The sequence below is a fragment of the Pseudophryne corroboree genome, chromosome 3, assembly GCF_028390025.1.
Source record: "Pseudophryne corroboree isolate aPseCor3 chromosome 3, aPseCor3.hap2, whole genome shotgun sequence".
Lineage (NCBI taxonomy): Eukaryota > Metazoa > Chordata > Amphibia > Anura > Myobatrachidae > Pseudophryne > Pseudophryne corroboree.
This window is the reverse complement of record NC_086446.1, coordinates 343,640,004-343,661,788: the sequence shown is the minus strand read 5'-3', so window position 1 is coordinate 343,661,788 and position 21,785 is coordinate 343,640,004. Positions and strand designations below refer to the sequence as shown.

Sequence of the window (21,785 nt, the reverse complement as noted above, 5' to 3'; positions counted from 1 at the left end):
ATGAGGTAGCTGGACGCAAAGAAAAAAAGAGGCGCAATGAGGTAGCTGACTGTGTGAGTAAGATTAGCGACCCTAGTGGCCGACACAAACACCGGGCCCATTTAGGAGTGGCACTGCAGTGTCACGCAGGATGTCCCTTCCAAAAAACCCTCCCCAATCAGCACATGACGCAAAGAAAAAAAGAGGCGCAATGAGGTAGCTGACTGTGTGAGTAAGATTAGCGACCCTAGTGGCCGACACAAACACCGGGCCCATTTAGGAGTGGCACTGCAGTGTCACGCAGGATGTCCCTTCCAAAAAACCCTCCCCAAACAGCACATGACGCAAAGAAAAATAAAAGAAAAAAGAGGTGCAAGATGGAATTGTCCTTGGGCCCTCCCACCCACCCTTATGTTGTATAAACAAAACAGGACATGCACACTTTAACCAACCCATCATTTCAGTGACAGGGTCTGCCACACGACTGTGACTGATATGACGGGTTGGTTTGGACCCCCCCAAAAAAGAAGCAATTAATCTCTCCTTGCACAAACTGGCTCTACAGAGGCAAGATGTCCACCTCATCATCACCCTCCGATATATCACCGTGTACATCCCCCTCCTCACAGATTATCAATTCGTCCCCACTGGAATCCACCATCTCCGCTCCCTGTGTACTTTGTGGAGGCAATTGCTGCTGGTCAATGTCTCCGCGGAGGAATTGATTATAATTCATTTTAATGAACATCATCTTCTCCACATTTTCTGGATGTAACCTCGTACGCCGATTGCTGACAAGGTGAGCGGCGGCACTAAACACTCTTTCGGAGTACACACTTGTGGGAGGGCAACTTAGGTAGAATAAAGCCAGTTTGTGCAATGGCCTCCAAATTGCCTCTTTTTCCTGCCAGTATAAGTATGGACTGTGTGACGTGCCTACTTGGATGCGGTCACTCATATAATCCTCCACCATTCTTTCAATGGTGAGAGAATCATATGCAGTGACAGTAGACGACATGTCCGTAATCGTTGTCAGGTCCTTCAGTCCGGACCAGATGTCAGCATCAGCAGTCGCTCCAGACTGCCCTGCATCACCGCCAGCGGGTGGGCTCGGAATTCTGAGCCTTTTCCTCGCACCCTCAGTTGCGGGAGAATGTGAAGGAGGAGATGCTGACAGGTCGCGTTCCGCTTGACTTGACAATTTTCTCACCAGCAGGTCTTTCAACCCCAGCAGACTTGTGTCTGCCGGAAAGAGAGATCCAAGGTAGGCTTTAAATCTAGGATCGAGCACGGTGGCCAAAATGTAGTGCTCTGATTTCAACAGATTGACCACCCGTGAATCCTTGTTAAGCGAATTAAGGGCTCCATCCACAAGTCCCACATGCCTAGCGGAATCGCTCCGTGTTAGCTCCTCCTTCAATGTCTCCAGCTTCTTCTGCAAAAGCCTGATGAGGGGAATGACCTGACTCAGGCTGGCAGTGTCTGAACTGACTTCACGTGTGGCAAGTTCAAAGGGCATCAGAACCTTGCACAACGTTGAAATCATTCTCCACTGCGCTTGAGACAGGTGCATTCCACCTCCTATATCGTGCTCAATTGTATAGGCTTGAATGGCCTTTTGCTGCTCCTCCAACCTCTGAAGCATATAGAGGGTTGAATTCCACCTCGTTACCACTTCTTGCTTCAGATGATGGCAGGGCAGGTTCAGTAGTTTTTGGTGGTGCTCCAGTCTTCTGTACGTGGTGCCTGTACGCCGAAAGTGTCCCGCAATTTTTCTGGCCACCGACAGCATCTCTTGCACGCCCCTGTCGTTTTTTAAATAATTCTGCACCACCAAATTCAAGGTATGTGCAAAACATGGGACGTGCTGGAATTTGCCCATATTTAATGCACACACAATATTGCTGGCGTTGTCCGATGCCACAAATCCACAGGAGAGTCCAATTGGGGTAAGCCATTCCGCGATGATCTTCCTCAGTTGCCGTAAGAGGTTTTCAGCTGTGTGCGTATTCTGGAAACCGGTGATACAAAGCGTAGCCTGCCTAGGAAAGAGTTGGCGTTTGCGAGATGCTGCTACTGGTGCCGCCGCTGCTGTTCTTGCGGCGGGAGTCCATACATCTACCCAGTGGGCTGTCACAGTCATATAGTCCTGACCCTGCCCTGCTCCACTTGTCCACATGTCCGTGGTTAAGTGGACATTGGGTACAACTGCATTTTTTAGGACACTGGTAAGTCTTTTTCTGACGTCCGTGTACATTCTCGGTATCGCCTGCCTAGAGAAGTGGAACCTAGATGGTATTTGGTAACGGGGGCACACTGCCTCAATAAATTGTCTAGTTCCCTGTGAACTAACGGCGGATACCGGACGCACGTCTAACACCAACATAGTTGTCAAGGCCTCAGTTATCCGCTTTGCAGCAGGATGACTGCTGTGATATTTCATCTTCCTCGCAAAGGACTGTTGAACAGTCAATTGCTTACTGGAAGTAGTACAAGTGGGCTTACGACTTCCCCTCTGGGATGACCATCGACTCCCAGCAGCAACAACAGCAGCGCCAGCAGCAGTAGGCGTTACACGCAAGGATGCATCGGAGGAATCCCAGGCAGGAGAGGACTCGTCAGAATTGCCAGTGACATTGCCTGCAGGACTATTGGCATTCCTGGGGAAGGAGGAAATTGACACTGAGGGAGTTGGTGGGGTGGTTTGCGTGAGCTTGGTTACAAGAGGAAGGGATTTACTGGTCAGTGGACTGCTTCCGCTGTCACCCAAAGTTTTTGAACTTGTCACTGACTTATTATGAATGCGCTGCAGGTGACGTATAAGGGAGGATGTTCCGAGGTGGTTAACGTCCTTACCCCTACTTATTACAGCTTGACAAAGGGAACACACGGCTTGACACCTGTTGTCCGCATTTCTGTTGAAATAGTTCCACACCGAAGAGCTGATTTTTTTGGTATTTTCACCAGGCATGTCAACGGCCATATTCCTCCCACGGACAACAGGTGTCTCCCCGGGTGCCTGACTTAAACAAACCACCTCACCATCAGAATCCTCCTGGTCAATTTCCTCCCCAGCGCCAGCAACACCCATATCCTCCTCATCCTGGTGTACTTCAACACTGACATCTTCAATCTGACTATCAGGAACTGGACTGCGGGTGCTCCTTCCAGCACTTGCAGGGGGCGTGCAAATGGTGGAAGGCGCATGCTCTTCACGTCCAGTGTTGGGAAGGTCAGGCATCGCAACCGACACAATTGGACTCTCCTTGTGGATTTGGGATTTCGAAGAACGCACAGTTCTTTGCGGTGCTACTGCTTTTGCCAGCTTGAGTCTTTTCATTTTTCTAGCGAGAGGCTGAGTGCCTCCATCCTCATGTGAAGCTGAACCACTAGCCATGAACATAGGCCAGGGCCTCAGCCGTTCCTTGCCACTCCGTGTGGTAAATGGCATATTGGCAAGTTTACGCTTCTCCTCCGACAATTTTATTTTAGGTTTTGGAGTCCTTTTTTTACTGATATTTGGTGTTTTGGATTTGACATGCTCTGTACTATGACATTGGGCATCGGCCTTGGCAGACGACGTTGCTGGCATTTCATCGTCTCGGCCATGACTAGTGGCAGCAGCTTCAGCACGAGGTGGAAGTGGATCTTGATCTTTCCCTAATTTTGGAACCTCAACATTTTTGTTCTCCATATTTTAATAGGCACAACTAAAAGGCACCTCAGGTAAACAATGGAGATGGATGGATACTAGTATACAATTATGGACGGACTGCCGAGTGCCGACACAGAGGTAGCTACAGCCGTGAACTACCGTACTGTGTCTGCTGCTAATATAGACTGGTTGATAAAGAGATGTCGTAGTATGTATGTATGAAGAAGAAAGAAAAAAAAACCACGGTTAGGTGGTATACAATTATGGACGGACTGCCGAGTGCCGACACAGAGGTAGCCACAGCCGTGAACTACCGTACTGTACTGTGTCTGCTGCTAATATAGACTGGTTGATAAAGAGATGTCGTAGTATGTATGTATGTATGAAGAAGAAAGAAAAAAAAACCACGGGTAGGTGGTATACAATTATGGACGGACTGCCGAGTGCCGACACAGAGGTAGCCACAGCCGTGAACTACCGTACTGTACTGTGTCTGCTGCTAATATAGACTGGTTGATAAAGAGATGTCGTAGTATGTATGTATGAAGAAGAAAGAAAAAAAAACCACGGTTAGGTGGTATACAATTATGGACGGACTGCCGAGTGCCGACACAGAGGTAGCCACAGCCGTGAACTACCGTACTGTACTGTGTCTGCTGCTAATATAGACTGGCTGATAAAGAGATGTCGTAGTATGTATGTATAAAGAAGAAAGAAAAAAAAACCACGGTTAGGTGGTATACAATTATGGACGGACTGCCGAGTGCCGACACAGAGGTAGCCACAGCCGTGAACTACCGTACTGTACTGTGTCTGCTGCTAATATAGACTGGTTGATAAAGAGATGTCGTAGTATGTATGTATGAAGAAGAAAGAAAAAAAAACCATGGTTAGGTGGTATACAATTATGGACGGACTGCCGAGTGCCGACACAGAGGTAGCCACAGCCGTGAACTACCGTACTGTACTGTGTCTGCTGCTAATATAGACTGGTTGATAAAGAGATGTCGTAGTATGTATGTATAAAGAAGAAAGAAAAAAAAACCACGGTTAGGTGGTATACAATTATGGACGGACTGCCGAGTGCCGACACAGAGGTAGCCACAGCCGTGAACTACCGTACTGTACTGTGTCTGCTGCTAATATAGACTGGTTGATAAAGAGATGTAGTAGTATGTATGTATAAAGAAGAAAGAAAAAAAAACCACGGGTAGGTGGTATACAATTATGGATGGACTGCCGAGTGCCGACACAGAGGTAGCTACAGCCGTGAACTACCGTACTGTGTCTGCTGCGACTGGATGATAAATAATGATATAAAAAATATATATATATCACTACTGCAGCCGGACAGGTATATATATTATATAATGACGGACCTGCTGGACACTGTCTGTCAGCAGAATGAGTTTTTTATAGAATAAAAAAAAAACACCACACAAGTGAAGTCACACGACGAGTGTTTAACTTTTTCAGGCAATCACAATATAGTATACTACTAACTATACTGGTGGTCAGTGTGGTCAGGTCACTGGTCAGTCACACTGGCAGTGGCACTCCTGCAGCAAAAGTGTGCACTGTTTAATTTTAATACAGTATAATATGTACTCCTGGCTCCTGCTATAACCTATAACTGGCACTGCAGTGCTCCCCAGTCTCCCCCACAATTATAAGCTGTGTGAGCTGAGCACAGTCAGATATATAATATATATACATAGATGATGCAGCACACTGGGCTGAGCAGTGCACACAGATATGGTATGTGACTGTCTTGTACTCCTGGCTCCTGCTATAACCTATAACTGGCACTGCAGTGCTCCCCAGTCTCCCCCACAATTATAAGCTGTGTGAGCTGAGCACAGTCAGATATATAATATATACATAGATGATGCAGGCATGCAGCACACTGGGCTGAGCAGTGCACACAGATATGGTATGTGACTGAGTCACTGTGTGTACCGTTTTTTTCAGGCAGAGAACGGATATATTAAATAAAACAACTGCACTGCTGGTGGTCACTGTGGTCAGTCACTAAACTCTGCACTCTCTTCTACAGTATCAGCCTCAGGTCAATCTCTCTCTCTCTCTCTCCTAATCTAAATGGAGAGGACGCCAGCCACGTCCTCTCCCTATCAATCTCAATGCACGTGTGAAAATGGCGGCGACGCGCGGCTCCTTATATAGAATCCGAGTCTCGCGAGAATCCGACAGCGTCATGATGACGTTCGGGCGCGCTCGGGTTAACCGAGCAAGGCGGGAAGATCCGAGTCGCTCGGACCCGTGAAAAAAAACATGAAGTTCGTGCGGGTTCGGATTCAGAGAAACCGAACCCGCTCATCTCTAGTAAAAAGTCTATGGCAGGGGAGGCAGTGCCTATCTTTTCCACACATCTCTGATCAAAACTCATCAAAGTTCCAACAGTATATACTGCTGCACCTGTGTATAATGCCCAGATGGGGTGGTACCCTTTGGCTCATATATTGTGTGTAAATCTGTCTCTAGTACTAGCCAGTGCCTTAGCCATTTACCTCGCCGCATGTCCCTGAGTCAGACGCCTGCCGGATTTACCAACAGGCCAGCACCAATATGGTTAATGGCAATAAATTTACATAGGCTGGGCTATACTGACATTCCAGGGGCAAAAAGAAAGCTGTAAGGGCCCCAAATCTACAACTTGCCTAGGGCCCCATGAACTGATAATCTGGCTCTGCTGCTGTCTGCCAATGCAGCTGTCAAACTGTATGGCAGGCAGCTGCGCCGGCAGTGTGAATCATGGCTCTTCAGTATTATTGTCTGATCAGGCCCGTCCTTGTGAGACCGCACCCCTTTTTGGTGCGTGCTATCCCTTTATTAAATATGGGGCACCAAACACTCTAGCACCAACCCTGACCATGAGTATTGTTCTGAAAACAATGTAGTAGCTCTTTTATCAGACACCTATCTTGAAATAAATGCTTAGTTCTCTTATAGAATATGTCCCCTCGCATCAGGCCAGGTGGCGAGCTTTGCTCGTCATACTATTATATTCCCCCTTGGGTGGTGTCGTGTACCACCACCCGAGTGGGAATTGCGGGTGTCGATCGACATTCCGACTGACGTCATTTCACCAGCTGTCGGGATACTGGCATCAATATCCTAAATGCCCAGATCCCGACAGCCGGTAGATTGACAGCATCCCGCCTTATATGTGTCTTTCTAATACTAAATACCTTGCATTATCTTTCCTGCCCTTTGTGTGTTTTGTGCCATGTCTTCATAGAAGCAGACAGTTGTGTGTATTTATTACCATGGGATAGGTAACAGGGCTGCTCTCTGGAAACAACAGTATCCAATGCAGAGAGAACACAACAGAGCTCCTCTCTGCCTGTTCAAACAAAGATAAAGCAATGCCTATAGTCAAAGTTGCAGGTGTTATGTATATCACAATAAATGAATGTGATCTGAAGGTGAAAATCCCCCTAAGAACTAGAATAGATGTTATTATTTCATAGTACATGCCATTCTGTTTCTATGCTTTGCTGACCCTAGCATCCAGCATTCAGAATGGATGGATATTGTCACTGATGTTGATTATCTTATTATTCTAGCTAAAGCATGTATATTACTCACGCTCACTGTCTACTACTGTCTACTATATTACTCAAGCTCACTCACGCTCACTGTCTACCCCATCTGTGTCACCCCTGTCTGTATGCCCCTTCTCCTTTTAGAATGTAAGCTCTCACGAGCAGGGTCCTCAACCCTCATGTGCTTATCATTCGCTTACTGAAACTGTCTTCAACGGCATCAAATCCTGCGGTTTTCTGCCACCCTGATACTTATGTCAGTGTCGTCTGCTGCTGCAGCTATGTTTATAAACCCTGTACTTGTCCTATATTGTCTTCAACTGTAAGTCACTGTTTTCCTTTTTTGATTATCTTGTTTATGTACTCTGTAATTGGGTGCTACAGAACCCTTGTGGCGCCATAAAAATAAAGGATAATAATAATAATATTAGAAATAAAGTTTGGTTTCATAATGTTGGGTGAAGAAGACTAGACTAATTTTAACCATGTACCTGTATCTGGAATCCATTTGATGTGGTTCATATACCCAGGAATAAGAAGAGTGTTTTAAGGAATCTGATCTCCACATTAGAAGAGTGGGCAATTCAATTGTTTAATTATCACAACTGAAATCGTAACAGCAACTCTGTACAAACACAGTCAGTACGCATGTGCGGTGTGACTTAGGCACATGCGCAGCCAAAAAAAAGAATCCTAAACTACTAGGACCGACCAGGGATGGATTGGGACGCCGGGTCAGTACACCGGTTGGTCGCGCGCTGTGCTCCCCTAAGAACCTGTCCTCCCCCCACCGCGGGGCCGATTCATACTGCGGCTGTTGTGATTGGAGCTTCTGCACAAGCCGGAACCGTGGTAAACGTGCTGTCACAGTGCCGCCCTGACTTATCTTCACTTCCCCTTGCTCCTGCACACTATGCTGAAGCTGAGCGCTTGCCATCGAGTAAGGAGTCAGGCGTCTTTCCTGCACTGCAGACAGATACAAGCTGGGTAAGTGTAAGTGCTTCATGGAGTGCATGTGGTGTGGGACAGCTGCACTGTGACTGCTGTGGGGGTTATGAGATTTTAGTAGGCTGACGGGGCAGTTTTTGTCAATCACTGCAGATGCTCAGTTTCCATCCTGCTCAGTTTTGGTTTCCCACTTATCTGTGCCATGTCCAGTGGCGTAACTACTGACCCTGCAGCCACTGAGGTGGCTTGGAGGCGCAGGGCTGCGGGGGCGCCACCGCCACTGATTGCTGCTGTGAGTTTTGGGAAGGAGCCGGAGGGCACAGCGCGCGCCTCTCCAGTGTGTCCCTCCTGGGTCTCCGGTGGCGGTGGCATGTCTATTAAATGAAGTGCCGGTTCGTGAGCCAATCAGAGCTCCTTCCCAAAACTCACAGCAGCGGGGGAGCCCGGGGAGGGTGTGTAACTGGCACTGGGGGGCATATTTGGCAGTGGGGGTATATGTGTAACTGCCACTGGGGGGCATATTTGGCACTGGGCGTATATGTGTATCTGGCACTGGGGGTATATGTGTAACTGGCAGTGGGGGTATATGTGTACCTGGCACTGGGGGGGCATATTTGGCACTGGGGTTACATGTGTAGCTGGCACTGGGGGGTCATATGGTGCACTGGGGGCATATGGGTATCTGGCACTGGGGGGGCATATTTGGCACTGGGGGCATATGTGTTTCTGACACTATGGCGGCATATTTTTATCTGCCACTGTGGGGGAATATCTGGCACTGGGAGCACAGCCCTAGCAACAAGCATTACCCCCTGGTAACAATCACAACACCCAGCTCATGAAATCCCTGGCAACAAGCATTACCCACTAGCAACGAGCATGACACCCAGTGCATGAAACCCCTGGCAACGAATATTACCCCCTGGCAAAAAGCTTGAAACCCAGCACATGATATCTCTGGCAACAAGCATAACACCTGGCGCATGAAAACCCTGGCAACAAGCATGATACCCTGAGCATGAAAACCCCTGGCACTGTGCATGGAACCAAGAGCATGAAACCCCTGGCAATGAGCAGGTACTTTAAAAGTAATTAGAAGCCTTACTGTAGGGTTTAATGTGTAATGGGCATTGCGGTGTGTGACATAATGTATCACGGACATTGCGGTTTGTGTCATAATATGTCACAGGCATTACGGTGTGTGGTATACTATATCATGGGCATTGTGGTATGTGGTATAATGTCTCACGGGCATTGCAGTGTGTGACATAATGTATAACGGGCATTGCCGTGTGTGGCATAATGTATCACGGACATTGCAGTGTGTGGCATAATGTATCACGGACATTGCGGTGTGTGTCATAATGTGTCACAGGCATTACGGTGTGTGGTATACTATATCATGGGCATTGTGGTATGTGGTATAATGTCTCAGGGGCATTGCAGTGTGTGACATAATGTATAACAGGCATTGCCGTGTGTGGCATAATGTATCACGGACATTGCGGTGTGTGTCATAATGTGTCACAGGCATTGTATGTGCTATAATGTATCAGGGGCATTGCAGTGTGTGGCATAATGTATAACTGGCATTGCGATGCGTGGCATAATGTGTTGGGCATTACGGTGTGTGGCATAATGTGTTGGGGGCATTATGGTGTGTGGCATATTGTGTCATGGCCATTATTTTGTGTGGCATAATGTCTAAGGGCCATTGCAGTATGTGGCATAATGTATAATGGCCATTATTATAAGGAGGAAAAATTGTAAGGAGCATAAATCAGGATTATTTTTTTTCCTGTGGTGGCCAATGTCTGGTTGTGCAGGCTGCAAAACTTGGGTATAATGTAGTCTTTCCCTGCAATACCACGCCCCTTTATGCAAAGCCATTCCAGTTTCAGCAAGGCCGCGCACAGATTCATCCATTTACTAGTGGCAATTAGGGGGGGGGGGGGGGGGGGGCAGAGAATGTTTTGGCTTGGGGGAGAAATATTTCTAGTTACACCACTGGCCATATCCAATAAATGTTCAGCTATCAGAGCGCAGAGAGGGATACGGCAGATCCAAAACATTGTAACTTATCTACTTTATGTGACATTTTCTATCACCTACCGCCTTGGCGCAAAAATTACTGCACAATGTATATGCTTAAAATTAATGTATACGTCTATGTAAGTGTAACGTTCTTATTATTGCTAGATAAGTGCGGGTAAATGGATGTGAAACGAAAAATCATTATTGTACTCAAAAACCTACATGCTTTTAGCTTCTACTATTTTGAAAGCTTTTTAAATGCCAGCTTGTACCTGGACTTTCCAAACTTACCAAATATACCTGATGCTTGCATAGCTACCTACAGTATCCATGGAATTGTTCTCTATCCTATTACCATGGATTGGACCATAGTGAACCTATTTTATGAAATTACCTATAAAAGAGCCCTGTCATAAACAAACAAACATTGGCAGTTCAGTTATGTAAAAGCTCTTGCTTCTGAGGAAAGAGTGCCCAGCCACCCTCACCAGACCCCGCCCATCACCAGACCCCACCCCCATTAGGTCTGCTTCAAGAAATTTCCTGTGCTGGTTTTCCAGCCCAATCCGCCCCTGGGACCGACATTAACATAGTGTGTGCATTAAGCATTCAAAAGAAGGCATACAATGTCACATAGAATCCCATGACCACGCCTGTCATCTCTGACTGTCACTCTTTGAAGTAGAATTAATCACCACCGCACCTCCACAAAAAATATATAGGTATCAGAGAAGTGTAAAAAACTTATTTTGTATTTCCTTGCATATCAATACAATTGTTCAGGATAATTGTGGAGCTGTGCTCTAGCTTTTCCTTATCAAACAAAGGTTTCTTACTGAGAGATATGGAGCAATCATTTTGCTCCAGTTGTGTCTTTGTTCATATTGCCTAAGGTAAGCATGTACAAATAAACTGTGCCATTAAATGGGACTTAAACACGTAAATGTTCCCAAACAAGTGCACCATAACACACGCTTTCTGTACAGTGTCACTACCAGTACATGTTGTCTACTGGGACATGCTGTAATTTACACATTCTTGCCAAAATGAAGACGTTACACTGCAATCAAGATGGTCACACTGCAATTGAGACAGTTAGGAGGTATTCTGTGTATTTCTAGTCTAATGTACATAGCAAGAGAAGCGGGTGTGGTGTAAAAGATCTACAGTAATTAGATCAACAGTCACTAGGTCGAGCCCATGTGATTGACATGCATTAGGGCGACAGGGTCAAAAGGTCGACATAGAAAAGGCAGACAGCAGAAAAGGTCGACAGTGTCAAAAGGTCGACATGGAAATGTTCAACACAGAAAAGTTTGACGTGCTTTTTTAAAAAGTTTTTCTGGGTGTCATTTTCTATGTTTCATGATATGTGACCACAGTTATACAGTAGCAAATATAGACCCTCGCAGGCTCCCTTCACTCGCCACACTTCAGGCAAGGTGCTACTGTTATTTCCAGTTGTAGTCCACTTGGATGGTAAATCAAGAAAAAGTCAAAAATATGTGACCCCCCCCCCCAAAAAAAAAACAACAACAAAACTTGTGATGATCATATGTGTGTCGACCATTGTCATGTCAACATTTTGAACCTGTCGACCTTAAGCACTGTCTACCTTTTTACCTACTGACCTTTCGACCCTGTCCACCTAACGCGTGTTGACCATATGGTGTAAACCTATTGCTCTATCTAGACAGTGTCGATCTATCATCTGGATACCATGGAGAGGAGCTCTAATTGATGGAAATAGAAGTTTTAAAGTATAAATTCTACAATAAATACAAACCTAATATATTACAGATGCCTATTCTATAGAAATGATTTAGGGACCACTTACTGGCTGACCAGAGCCGGCCCTAACCAATATGATGCCCTAGGCAAGATTTTGGCTGGTGCCCCCTAGCACCGCCACTAGTTCTGCAGGAGATGCCTGGCATGAGTCAGCTGGCAGCTCTGCTAACGTCAGGCGCCTTTTTTTTTATGAAAATGCTTCTTATTTGCATTACTATGTGGCTAGGGTGCACAAGCAGCTTCTGCTGATTAAAATGATATGCAGCATGCCTATATTCTGTGTTCGACTGCGGCTGTATCTGCATATGAAATGTTACATTACAGCGATTTCCAGGAATACACTGCAACGTAGCATTCGTATGCAGATACAGCCGGAGTCACACACAGAATATAGGCATGCCGCATATCATTTTAATCAGCAGAAGCTGCTGGTGCCCCTAAGCATACCAAATGCCCTAGGCATTTGCCTAGTTTGCCTATGCATAAGGCCGGCTCTGTGGCTGACTCAAAATCTTATTATATTAGTCCAAGATGGATTTCTGCAGCATGTGAGAATCTTTGGAGCTCATGTATGTTTGTATCTTTGCCCTAAATCTCAGTGTTTACCTTTCTCTACATGACGACTTTATTTCCTTCCTTTCCCGCTATGCCCACTGTAATGCGCAGTACATACAGTATATGTTTTACATCTGTATCTAAGTGCACATGTCTAGAAGAGTAAAAGTGCTGCCATCTTGTTTGCTGCATCCATGCTCCTCTAGAAGTAGGGCATTTCCCCCATGCCTGCTCTCAGGCAATCTTAAGGTGGGTACACACTAATAGATATATCTGCAGATCAACTGATCTGCAGATATATCTATGGACGGATCAGGCAGTGTGCTGTGCATACACACTGCCCGATCCGTAGGGGACTGACGTCATGAACTGGGCGGGCGTGTACACACGCCCACCCAGTTCAGCTGTCAATCACCGCCGGCCGCCGCAGCAGCATGTGTACGGGCGGTCGGCCGACCGCCCTGTACACACACAGCGACGCGCCAATATATCGGTAGATATATTGGCCGTCGGCTGTGCTGCACGGCCGACGCGATACGTCTGTGAACGACGGAGTTCACAGACGTATCGGCCGTACACACTGGCCGACGGTCCCGCGATATATCGGCCGTTCAAGAGAACGGCCGATATATCGACCAGTGTGTACCTTTAGATAAGGTATATGAGGTCGGCCTCCGTGGCTTGCGAAGCGCTGCGGAATATGTGTGCGCTATATAAATAACTGGTAATAAATAAATATCTCAGAAGTGTGTCTTCTCTGTGTCTATTTTTTTCATGCCAGATCTCAATCAATATTCATTTCTAGGCCGGTGTTTGTATGATTATTTTATGAACATAGGAGGAGGTTTCTGTAGGGAATCCCAGCGACCTGATGCATTAGTGTCATGTTTGTGAATGACATTTGTCTCTCCCTTTTTTGGCCCTTCCCCTTCTACCTTATTAGACTGCTGCTTATTAGCATAATAATCTGGCAACATAATTCCAGACACCTATGCTGCCTTTTATTGTGGGATCCTTTAAGAGAGCAAAAGAGAGAGCAGAGAATGATCACTGCCCATTAATGTATCATGAGAGAGTGAGCTCTTCCTGTTTTGTTCCCCTGATCATCACCGCACACTTGCACACCCTCTCTCTGTCTCCTTCTCCCTCTCTCACTTCCACACACCTCCCACCTCAATGCTCTCCTCGGCCTGATCGACTCGAAAGGAGGAAGCTGGAACAGAAGGGAGCGACATGGGCAACACACCTTCTCAAGGCATGTCACCCCCTAAATTGTGCATCCATTGTTAAGTAGCAGGTATTTCTTTACTTGTGTGTCAAGCGGATGGGTGCAGGCTGTAAGAGAAGGACCTGGTGATGCTGCAGATGCTCAGCTCTCCACGGATGGAGAAGAAGGCAGGGGATGCTGAGACGTTTGCAGGCAGAGTGATGCCTTTTAGGTGTCCGGGAGCACAGCAGAGATAGATAGAAACAGAGGGAGAAGGCTGCATTGAAGCAGGGCAGAACATAGAAAGGCGTCTGTCAGCATAAGAAGCAGGGATGGTTTCCTGGGCTCTTGGGACTGTATAGCTCTCTGCCCTAGAAACCGTATACAAGCAACATTATTATATATACATACCAGCTGTAGAGATAAGTGTTTGGGCAATGTGTACATGTTATTGTTAGTAAGCCAGCATTGCTAATTAACAAGAGCCATAGGGACTCTGTGGGCAGGTTAGTAACATTGTGCACACTGAATGCTGTCCAGCCGTGTTTTTCTGCAGGTATTTATGTAAGGCAGTGGCATTTTTTTTTTTTTTACTGTCTACAGTAAATGTATTGTTCTATACAATAAATCACTGCATTGACATCTTCAATTGTATCTGCATTTGAGGTTTTGAAATATGATTCTATCCATGATATGAAATTACCTGCAATATTAATGTGCTTCCTTTTATGTGTGGTTATTGTAGCTTTGTATTGTGTCTGGGATCTTTTATCAGAAACCAATAGCATTCTGTGTTGTGACTAGTTCAGTGATAAAACAAAGAGGCTCCAGTGTTATCTGCACAATGGGTGTTAAGATTAAGATAGATTTCTTTGCTGATCTAAGGTTCCCTGCAGGAAAAATGTGCCCAATTGTGGCTATTCTGTGACAAAATTGAGTGTCACCTTGGACTGCAAGCCTTTGAGACAATTAAACTGTGTCAACTATTTGTATTGGGGCATCCTAGCTGGCTTATGCACAAGCAATATTGCTTTGTTGAGATGGTTTGCAGAAAGAGGCCTGACCTCAGCAATGAACTGTACACATTTACATATTCACGCCTTATTTGCATAGAAAAATCTATGGAAGAGAAATGTAATGTACACCCTTTACAAGCTAGAAGGAATTCTTATCGGTTTTATGGCCCTCATACCTATTATTATACTAATATGTTAGGCTCATGCTGTACCTCTAATGTGTGGCTTTCATTGTATGGAGGTCTCTACTTATGAACTAAACAAAAACAACCCCCCCAATTACAACAAAAACAAAATGGCATAACTTTCTAGACATGTATATATCACATTAAACAGGTAATTTCACCTATGTGTCATAGATGTATCCTGTACGGGTGTGGTATTGAAGGTCGACAGTGACTAGGTTGACCACTATTGATCGACAGTAACTAGGTCGGCAGGGATTCTAGGTCGGCAGGGATTCTAGGTCGACAGGTCAAAAGGTCGACATGAGTTTTAACATCTTTTTTTGTATCGTTTTCACTGTACAGTGAACGGGAACCCCAATTAGTGCACTATGTCCCCTCGCATGGCTTGCTTCGCTTGCCATGCTTCAGGCAAGGTTACCGTTCCCAATCGTAGTCCACGTGGATCATAAAGTATGAAAAAGTTTAAAAAAAGAAAAAAAATGTGAAAATCTCATGTCAACCTTTTGATCTGTTGACCTAGAACATGCTGACCAAGAGACCCTGTTGACATAGTTACTGTCGACCAATAGTGGTCAACCTAGACACTGTCGACCTTCAATACCACACCCGTACAGGATACATCTATGACACATAGGTGAAATTACCTGTTTAATGTGATATATACATGTCTAGAAAGTTATGCCATTTTGTTTTTGTTGTAATTGGGGGGGTTGTTTTTGTTTAGTTCATAAGTAGAGACCTCCATACAATGAAAGCCACACATTAGAGGTACAGCATGAGCCTAACATATTAGTATAATAATAGGTATGAGGGCCATAAAACCGATAAGAATTCCTTCTAGCTTGTAAAGGGTGTACATTACATTTCTCTTCCATAGATTTTTCTATGCAAATAAGGCGTGAATATGTAAATGTGTACAGTTCATTGCTGAGGTCAGGCCTCTTTCTGCAAACCATCTCACTGTCGACCTAAGTCTTGTCGACCTAGAGACCGGATACCATCCTGTACATGCCTTCTGAGCATGGTATTGTACTGTATTTTAATTATTTATACTGTCATCAGTGTCTCTCATATTTTTAATTAATGATTGAATAATTAATCAGATCAGTAAAGTGTAAATGAAGATGTTATATTTTCAGGTTTTTTCCCCTTATTGGATGACCTGGCATAATATGATCAGCATTATGTAACCTACTTTGCACAAAGTAGGCCCAGAGCAGAGTTAACTACAGTATGTAAGCACAGTCATACAGCCATGGCTGGAGCGCAGCGGCTGGTGTGATGATGTATGCATTGTTTGACAACCTGCATATACTTTCTCATTGCCACATGCTAGTTATTACAGATATTGAGGCCACAGAAAATACTTTTTGAGCATCCTGTAACACTTCACAGATGACACAGGACACAAAACAAGTATCATTCACTGGACTGAGATACATGGTTCAAACATAGGCCCTCATTCCGAGTTGTTCGCTCGCTAGCTGCTTTTAGCAGCCGTGCAAACGCTAAGCCGCCGCCCTCTGGGAGTGTATCTTAGCTTAGCAGAAGTGCAAATGAAAGGATCACAGAGCTGCTACAAAAAAAGATTGTGCAGTTTCTGAGTAGCTCAAGACTTACTCCTAGCTAGCGATCACTTCAGACTGTTTAGTTCCTGTTTTGACGTCACGAACACGCCCTGCGTTCAGCCAGCCACGCCTACGTTTTTCCAGCCACTCCTGCGTTTTTATCTGACACGCCTGCGTTTTTACACACACTCCCCGAAAACGCTCAGTTACCTCCCAGAAACACCCACTTCCTGTCAATCACCAGCAATGCGACTGAAAAGCGTCGCTAGAGCTTGTGTAAAACTGCATCAGCTTTTGTGAAAGTAAGTCGCGCGTGCGCATTGAGCCGCATACGTATATGCAGAAGTGCCAATTTTTAGCCTGATTGCTGCGCTGCGAACAACGGCAGCTAGCGATCAACTCGGAATGACCCACATAAACTGCTTATTTCATCACACGCACAAACTTATGGGCCCTACACACACACTGGCCAATTACACTGAAAGATATGAACGATCTCATTCATTAATGAACGAGATATTGTTCATATCTATCATTGTGCATGCACCAACTATGAACGATGTGTTCAAAAGGTGTAATGACTTCAGAGCATTGCATTTACCAGCCTGCTGTACTACTAAATGGTCTATTCAATTGATCTGACAAGTGGGAACACCTGCATTTTCCAACTTTTCTAGGTCGAATCTGGATTTGACCTATTCAAGTCTGTTGCTGTTTTTCCGACTTGTTGGAAATTCGAACTTGTTGGAAAACATGTGGATCGGTGGATTACCCACGGATCCACGTATTTTGACAGCTTTACAGTGGCTTCCGACAGGTTTTTAGCCTGTTTTCGACAATGCTGATTCGACTTTAAAAAAAAGTTGGATCGGCATTGACAAAAACTGGCAAAAATCTGTTGGAAATGCCAGCAAATTGAATACTGAAATGTCGGATCTTCTCCATCGGAGAGAATCCGACCCTAATTTAATACTGCCCTAAAGTTGCTGTTTCCAGTACTGTATCTTAAGATATCAGTGGAATTTTTTGCCTACAGATTGTTTGATCGTTATCTAGCCTCACCTGTCTGTAAGGGGGCTACACACGGATAGATCCGTTCTTAAACTCTAAGCAATCTGGCTAGATTGCTTAGGTTTTAATCATGGATCTCTCGTGTATATGCCCCACAGCGATAGCGATGCGCGGCCCCGCTCGTCGTTATCGCTGGTGCTAGATTGGCCTGCATGCAGGCACAATCTAGCACATCACTCATTTCAACCGCTGGGTAAAATGAGCGCCCCCCCTAGCTCAGCACACATTGCGCTGTGCTGAGTGGGGGGAGAGATGTGTGCTGAGCGGTCTCACAGTCTAGAGTGATAGTAGTTGAAAAGTGGATATTCATTTATTAACTTCAAATTGTAGACCCAGTGTCTGTGATGTTCCTGTATTCAGTGTGACCAACCTAGCCCACCTACTGTATGTGTGTGTGTACTCTGTAATTGCAAGTAAGATAATGTGAAGTACCCCAACAAACAGTTTACTACTGTATTTGCATCAAACCTGTATTAAAGTTTTCTTTGTTATACTTGAATGACGTACAAGCCATATTAGAGCGATGCAGCCAATTTGCCGGCATGCCGGCAGCCGGATTCCCGGCGCACCAGGGCTATTCCCCCTTATAGGTGTCCACGACACCCATAGGGTGGGAATAGATCCTATGGTGAGCGCAGCGAGCCACCGAGCCCACAAGAGGACTATTAGCGCTCGTCCCGCTGCCTGCATTCTGACGGGCTTGATGCCGCTGTCAGGATATGGACAGCCGGCATACCGTCCGCCGGTGAGACATACCGAACCCGTGTTAGATGGTAGGATGACTTCCAAGGACCAAGAGCCACCAAAGTATTTAGCTGGAGCTCAACTATTACCCTTTAAATAAATAACAAGTTGGTTCCTATATTTAGTCAATGCATTCATTCGATTTCATTTTGTCCCCTCTAGGTATATACCAGGGCCAAATTCACATGTTAAAGGGAACAGCTAAAAAGGACTGTGTATAATTTTGATTCAATAGTAAGAATTGTAGGTTCATGCATTAAAAGTCTTTTGTTACTGTTCTTTATACAGTAGCTGCACTATCATATAGCAAACAGTGATAGTGCAGTGGCTCCCATACAGTGATAGTGCAGTGGCTCCCATACAGTGATAGTGCAGTGGCTCCCATACAGTGATAGTGCAGTGGCTCCCATACAGTGATAGTGCAGTGGCTCCCATACACATCCCCATTTCCTTCTGAAGTTTTCATATCGCTGTAAAAGAAATGAAGTAGCCACTGGGGCTTCTGCTGTGGTGGGGGCACCTCTTACGATGTTATAGCATAGTGTACTGTATGTCCTTACCCTGCTGGAAATAATAAGAATTTACTCACCGGTAATTCTATTTCTCGTAGTCCGTAGTGGATGCTGGGAACTCCGTAAGGACCATGGGGAATAGCGGGCTCCGAAGGAGGCTGGGCACTCTAGAAAGATCTTAGACTACCTGGTGTGCACTGGCTCCTCCCACTATGACCCTCCTCCAAGCCTCAGTTAGGTACTGTGCCCGGACGAGCGTACACAATAAGGAAGGATTTTGAATCCCGGGTAAGACTCATACCAGCCACACCAATCACACCGTACAACTCGTGATATGAAACACAGTTAACAGTATGAAACAATAGAGCCTCTCAACAGATGGCTCAACAATAACCCGATTTAGTTAACAATAACTATGTACAAGTATTGCAGATAAACTGCACTTGGGATGGGCGCCCAGCATCCACTACGGACTACGAGAAATAGAATTACCGGTGAGTAAATTCTTATTTTCTCTGACGTCCTAGTGGATGCTGGGAACTCCGTAAGGACCATGGGGATTATACCAAAGCTCCCAAACGGGCGGGAGAGTGCGGATGACTCTGCAGCACCGAATGAGAGAACTCCAGGTCCTCCTCAGCCAGGGTATCAAATTTATAGAATTTTGCAAAGGTGTTTGCCCCTGACCAAGTAGCAGCTCGGCAAAGTTGTAAAGCCGAGACCCCTCGGGCAGCCGCCCAAGATGAGCCCACCTTCCTTGTGGAATGGGCATTGACAGATTTTGGCTGTGGCAGGCCTGCCACAGTATGTGCAAGCTGAATTGTACTACAAATCCAACGAGCAATAGTCTGCTTAGAAGCAGGAGCACCCAGCTTGTTGGGTGCATACAGGATAAACAGCGAGTCAGATTTTCTGACTCCAGCCTTCCTGGAAACATATATTTTCAGGGCCCTGACAACGTCTAGCAACTTGGAGTCCTCCAAATCCTTAGTAGCCGCAGGCACCACAATAGGCTGGTATAGGTGAAACGCTGACACCACCTTAGGGAGAAACTGGGGACGAGTCCTCAATTCTGCCCTATCCATATGGAAAATCAGATAAGGGCTTTTACATGATAAAGCCGCCAACTCTGACACTCGCCTGGCTGAAGCCAAGGCCAATAACATGACCACTTTCCACGTGAGATATTTCAGATCCACGGTTTTTAGTGGCTCAAACCAATGTGATTTTAAGAAACTCAACATCACGTTGAGATCCCAAGGTGCCACAGGAGGCACAAATGGGGGCTGAATATGCAGCACTCCTTTCACAAATGTCTGAACTTCAGGTACTGAAGCTAGTTCTTTTTGAAAGAAAATTGACAGAGCCGAGATCTGTACCTTAATGGAGCCCAGTTTTAGGCCCATATTCACTCCTGCTTGCAGGAAATGCAGAAATCGACCTAGTTGAAATTCCTCTGTTGGGGCCTTTTTGGCCTCGCACCATGCAACATATTTCCGCCATATGCGGTGATAATGCTTTGCCGTAACATCTTTCCTGGCTTTAATAAGCGTAGGAATGACTTCCTCCGGAATGCCCTTTTCCTTCAGGATCCGGCGTTCAACCGCCATGCCGTCAAACGCAGCCGCGGTAAGTCTTGGAACAGACAGGGGCCCTGCTGCAGCAGGTCCTGTCTGAGCGGCAGAGACCACGGGTCCTCTGAGATCATCTCTTGAAGTTCCGGGTACCACGCTCTTCTCGGCCAATCCGGAACCACGAGAATTGTGTTTACTCCTCGCTTTCTTATTATTCTCAATACCTTTGGTATGAGAGGTAGAAGAGGGAACACATAAACTGACCGGTACACCCACGGTGTCACTAGAGCGTCCACAGCTATCGCCTGAGGGTCTCTTGACCTGGCGCAATACTTCTCTAGTTTTTTGTTTAGGCGGGACGCCATCATGTCCACCTGTGGACGACCCCATTGATTTACAATCATTTGGAAGACTTCTGGATGAAGTCCCCACTCTCCCGGGTGGAGGTCGTGCCTGCTGAGAAAGTCTGCTTCCCAGTTGTCCACTCCCGGGATGAACACTGCTGACAGTGCTAGTACATGATTCTCCGCCCATCGCCATCGCCGTCCTGCTTCTTGTGCCGCCCTGTCGATTCACATGGGCGACTGCCGTGATGTTGTCTGACTGGATCAGCACCGGCTGGTGTAGGAGCAGGGATTTTGCTTGACTTAGGGCATTGTAAATGGCCCTTAGTTCCAGAATATTTATGTGAAGGGCAGTCTCCTGACTTGACCATAGTCCTTGGAAATTTCTTCCCTTTGTGACTGCCCCCCAGCCTCGTAGGCTGGCATCCGTGGTCACCAGGACCCAGTCCTGTATGCCGAATCTGCGGCCCTCCAGAAGATGAGCACTGTGCAGCCACCACAGAAGAGACACCCTGGTTCGTGGAGACAGGGTTATTAAACGATGCATCTGAAGATGCGATCCGGACCACTTGTCCAACAGGTCCCACTGAAAAATTCTGGCATGGAACCTGCCGAATGGAATTGCTTCGTAAGAAGCTACCATCTTTCCCAGGACCCGCGTGCAGTGATGCACCGATACCTGTTTTGGTTTTAGGAGGTCTCTGACTAGAGAAGACAACTCCCTGGCTTTCTCCTCCGGGAGAAACACTTTTTTCTGGGCCGTGTCCAGAATCATTCCCAGGAACATTAGACGTGTCGTGGGGACCAGCTGTGACTTTGGGATATTCAGAATCCAACCGTGCTGGCTCAGCACTTCCTGAGATAGTGCTACTCCCACTAACAACTGTTCCTTGGATCGTGCCTTTATTAGGAGATCGTCCAAGTATGGGATAATTAAAACTCCCTTTTTTCGAAGGAGTATCATCATTTCCGCCATAACCTTGGTAAATACCCTCGGTGCCGTGGAGAGTCCAAACGGCAGCGTCTGGAATTG

At 46.0% G+C, this 21,785-nt stretch overlaps 1 protein-coding gene and 1 long non-coding RNA gene across 7 annotated transcripts in view; one reads left to right on the top strand and one right to left on the bottom strand.

Annotated features, from left to right (window-relative positions):
• Nucleotides 1–21,785, top strand: part of SRCIN1 (SRC kinase signaling inhibitor 1) — a 900,548-nt gene that overhangs the window by 37,470 nt on the left and 841,293 nt on the right. Inside the window, exon 1 of one of the 6 annotated variants that reach the window (XM_063959664.1) lies at nucleotides 13,601–13,783. The exons of the other annotated variants lie outside the window; for them this stretch is intronic. Coding sequence (XP_063815734.1) covers nucleotides 13,762–13,783 — 22 coding nt within the window. The 5' untranslated portion in view covers nucleotides 13,601–13,761. Of the gene's footprint in view, nucleotides 1–13,600; nucleotides 13,784–21,785 lie in introns of those variants that run through there. 6 annotated transcript variants of the gene reach the window in all.
• The window catches only part of LOC135055515 (uncharacterized), a 171,526-nt gene that overhangs the window by 130,417 nt on the left and 19,324 nt on the right, over nucleotides 1–21,785 (bottom strand). The gene's annotated exons all lie outside the window — the stretch shown is intronic.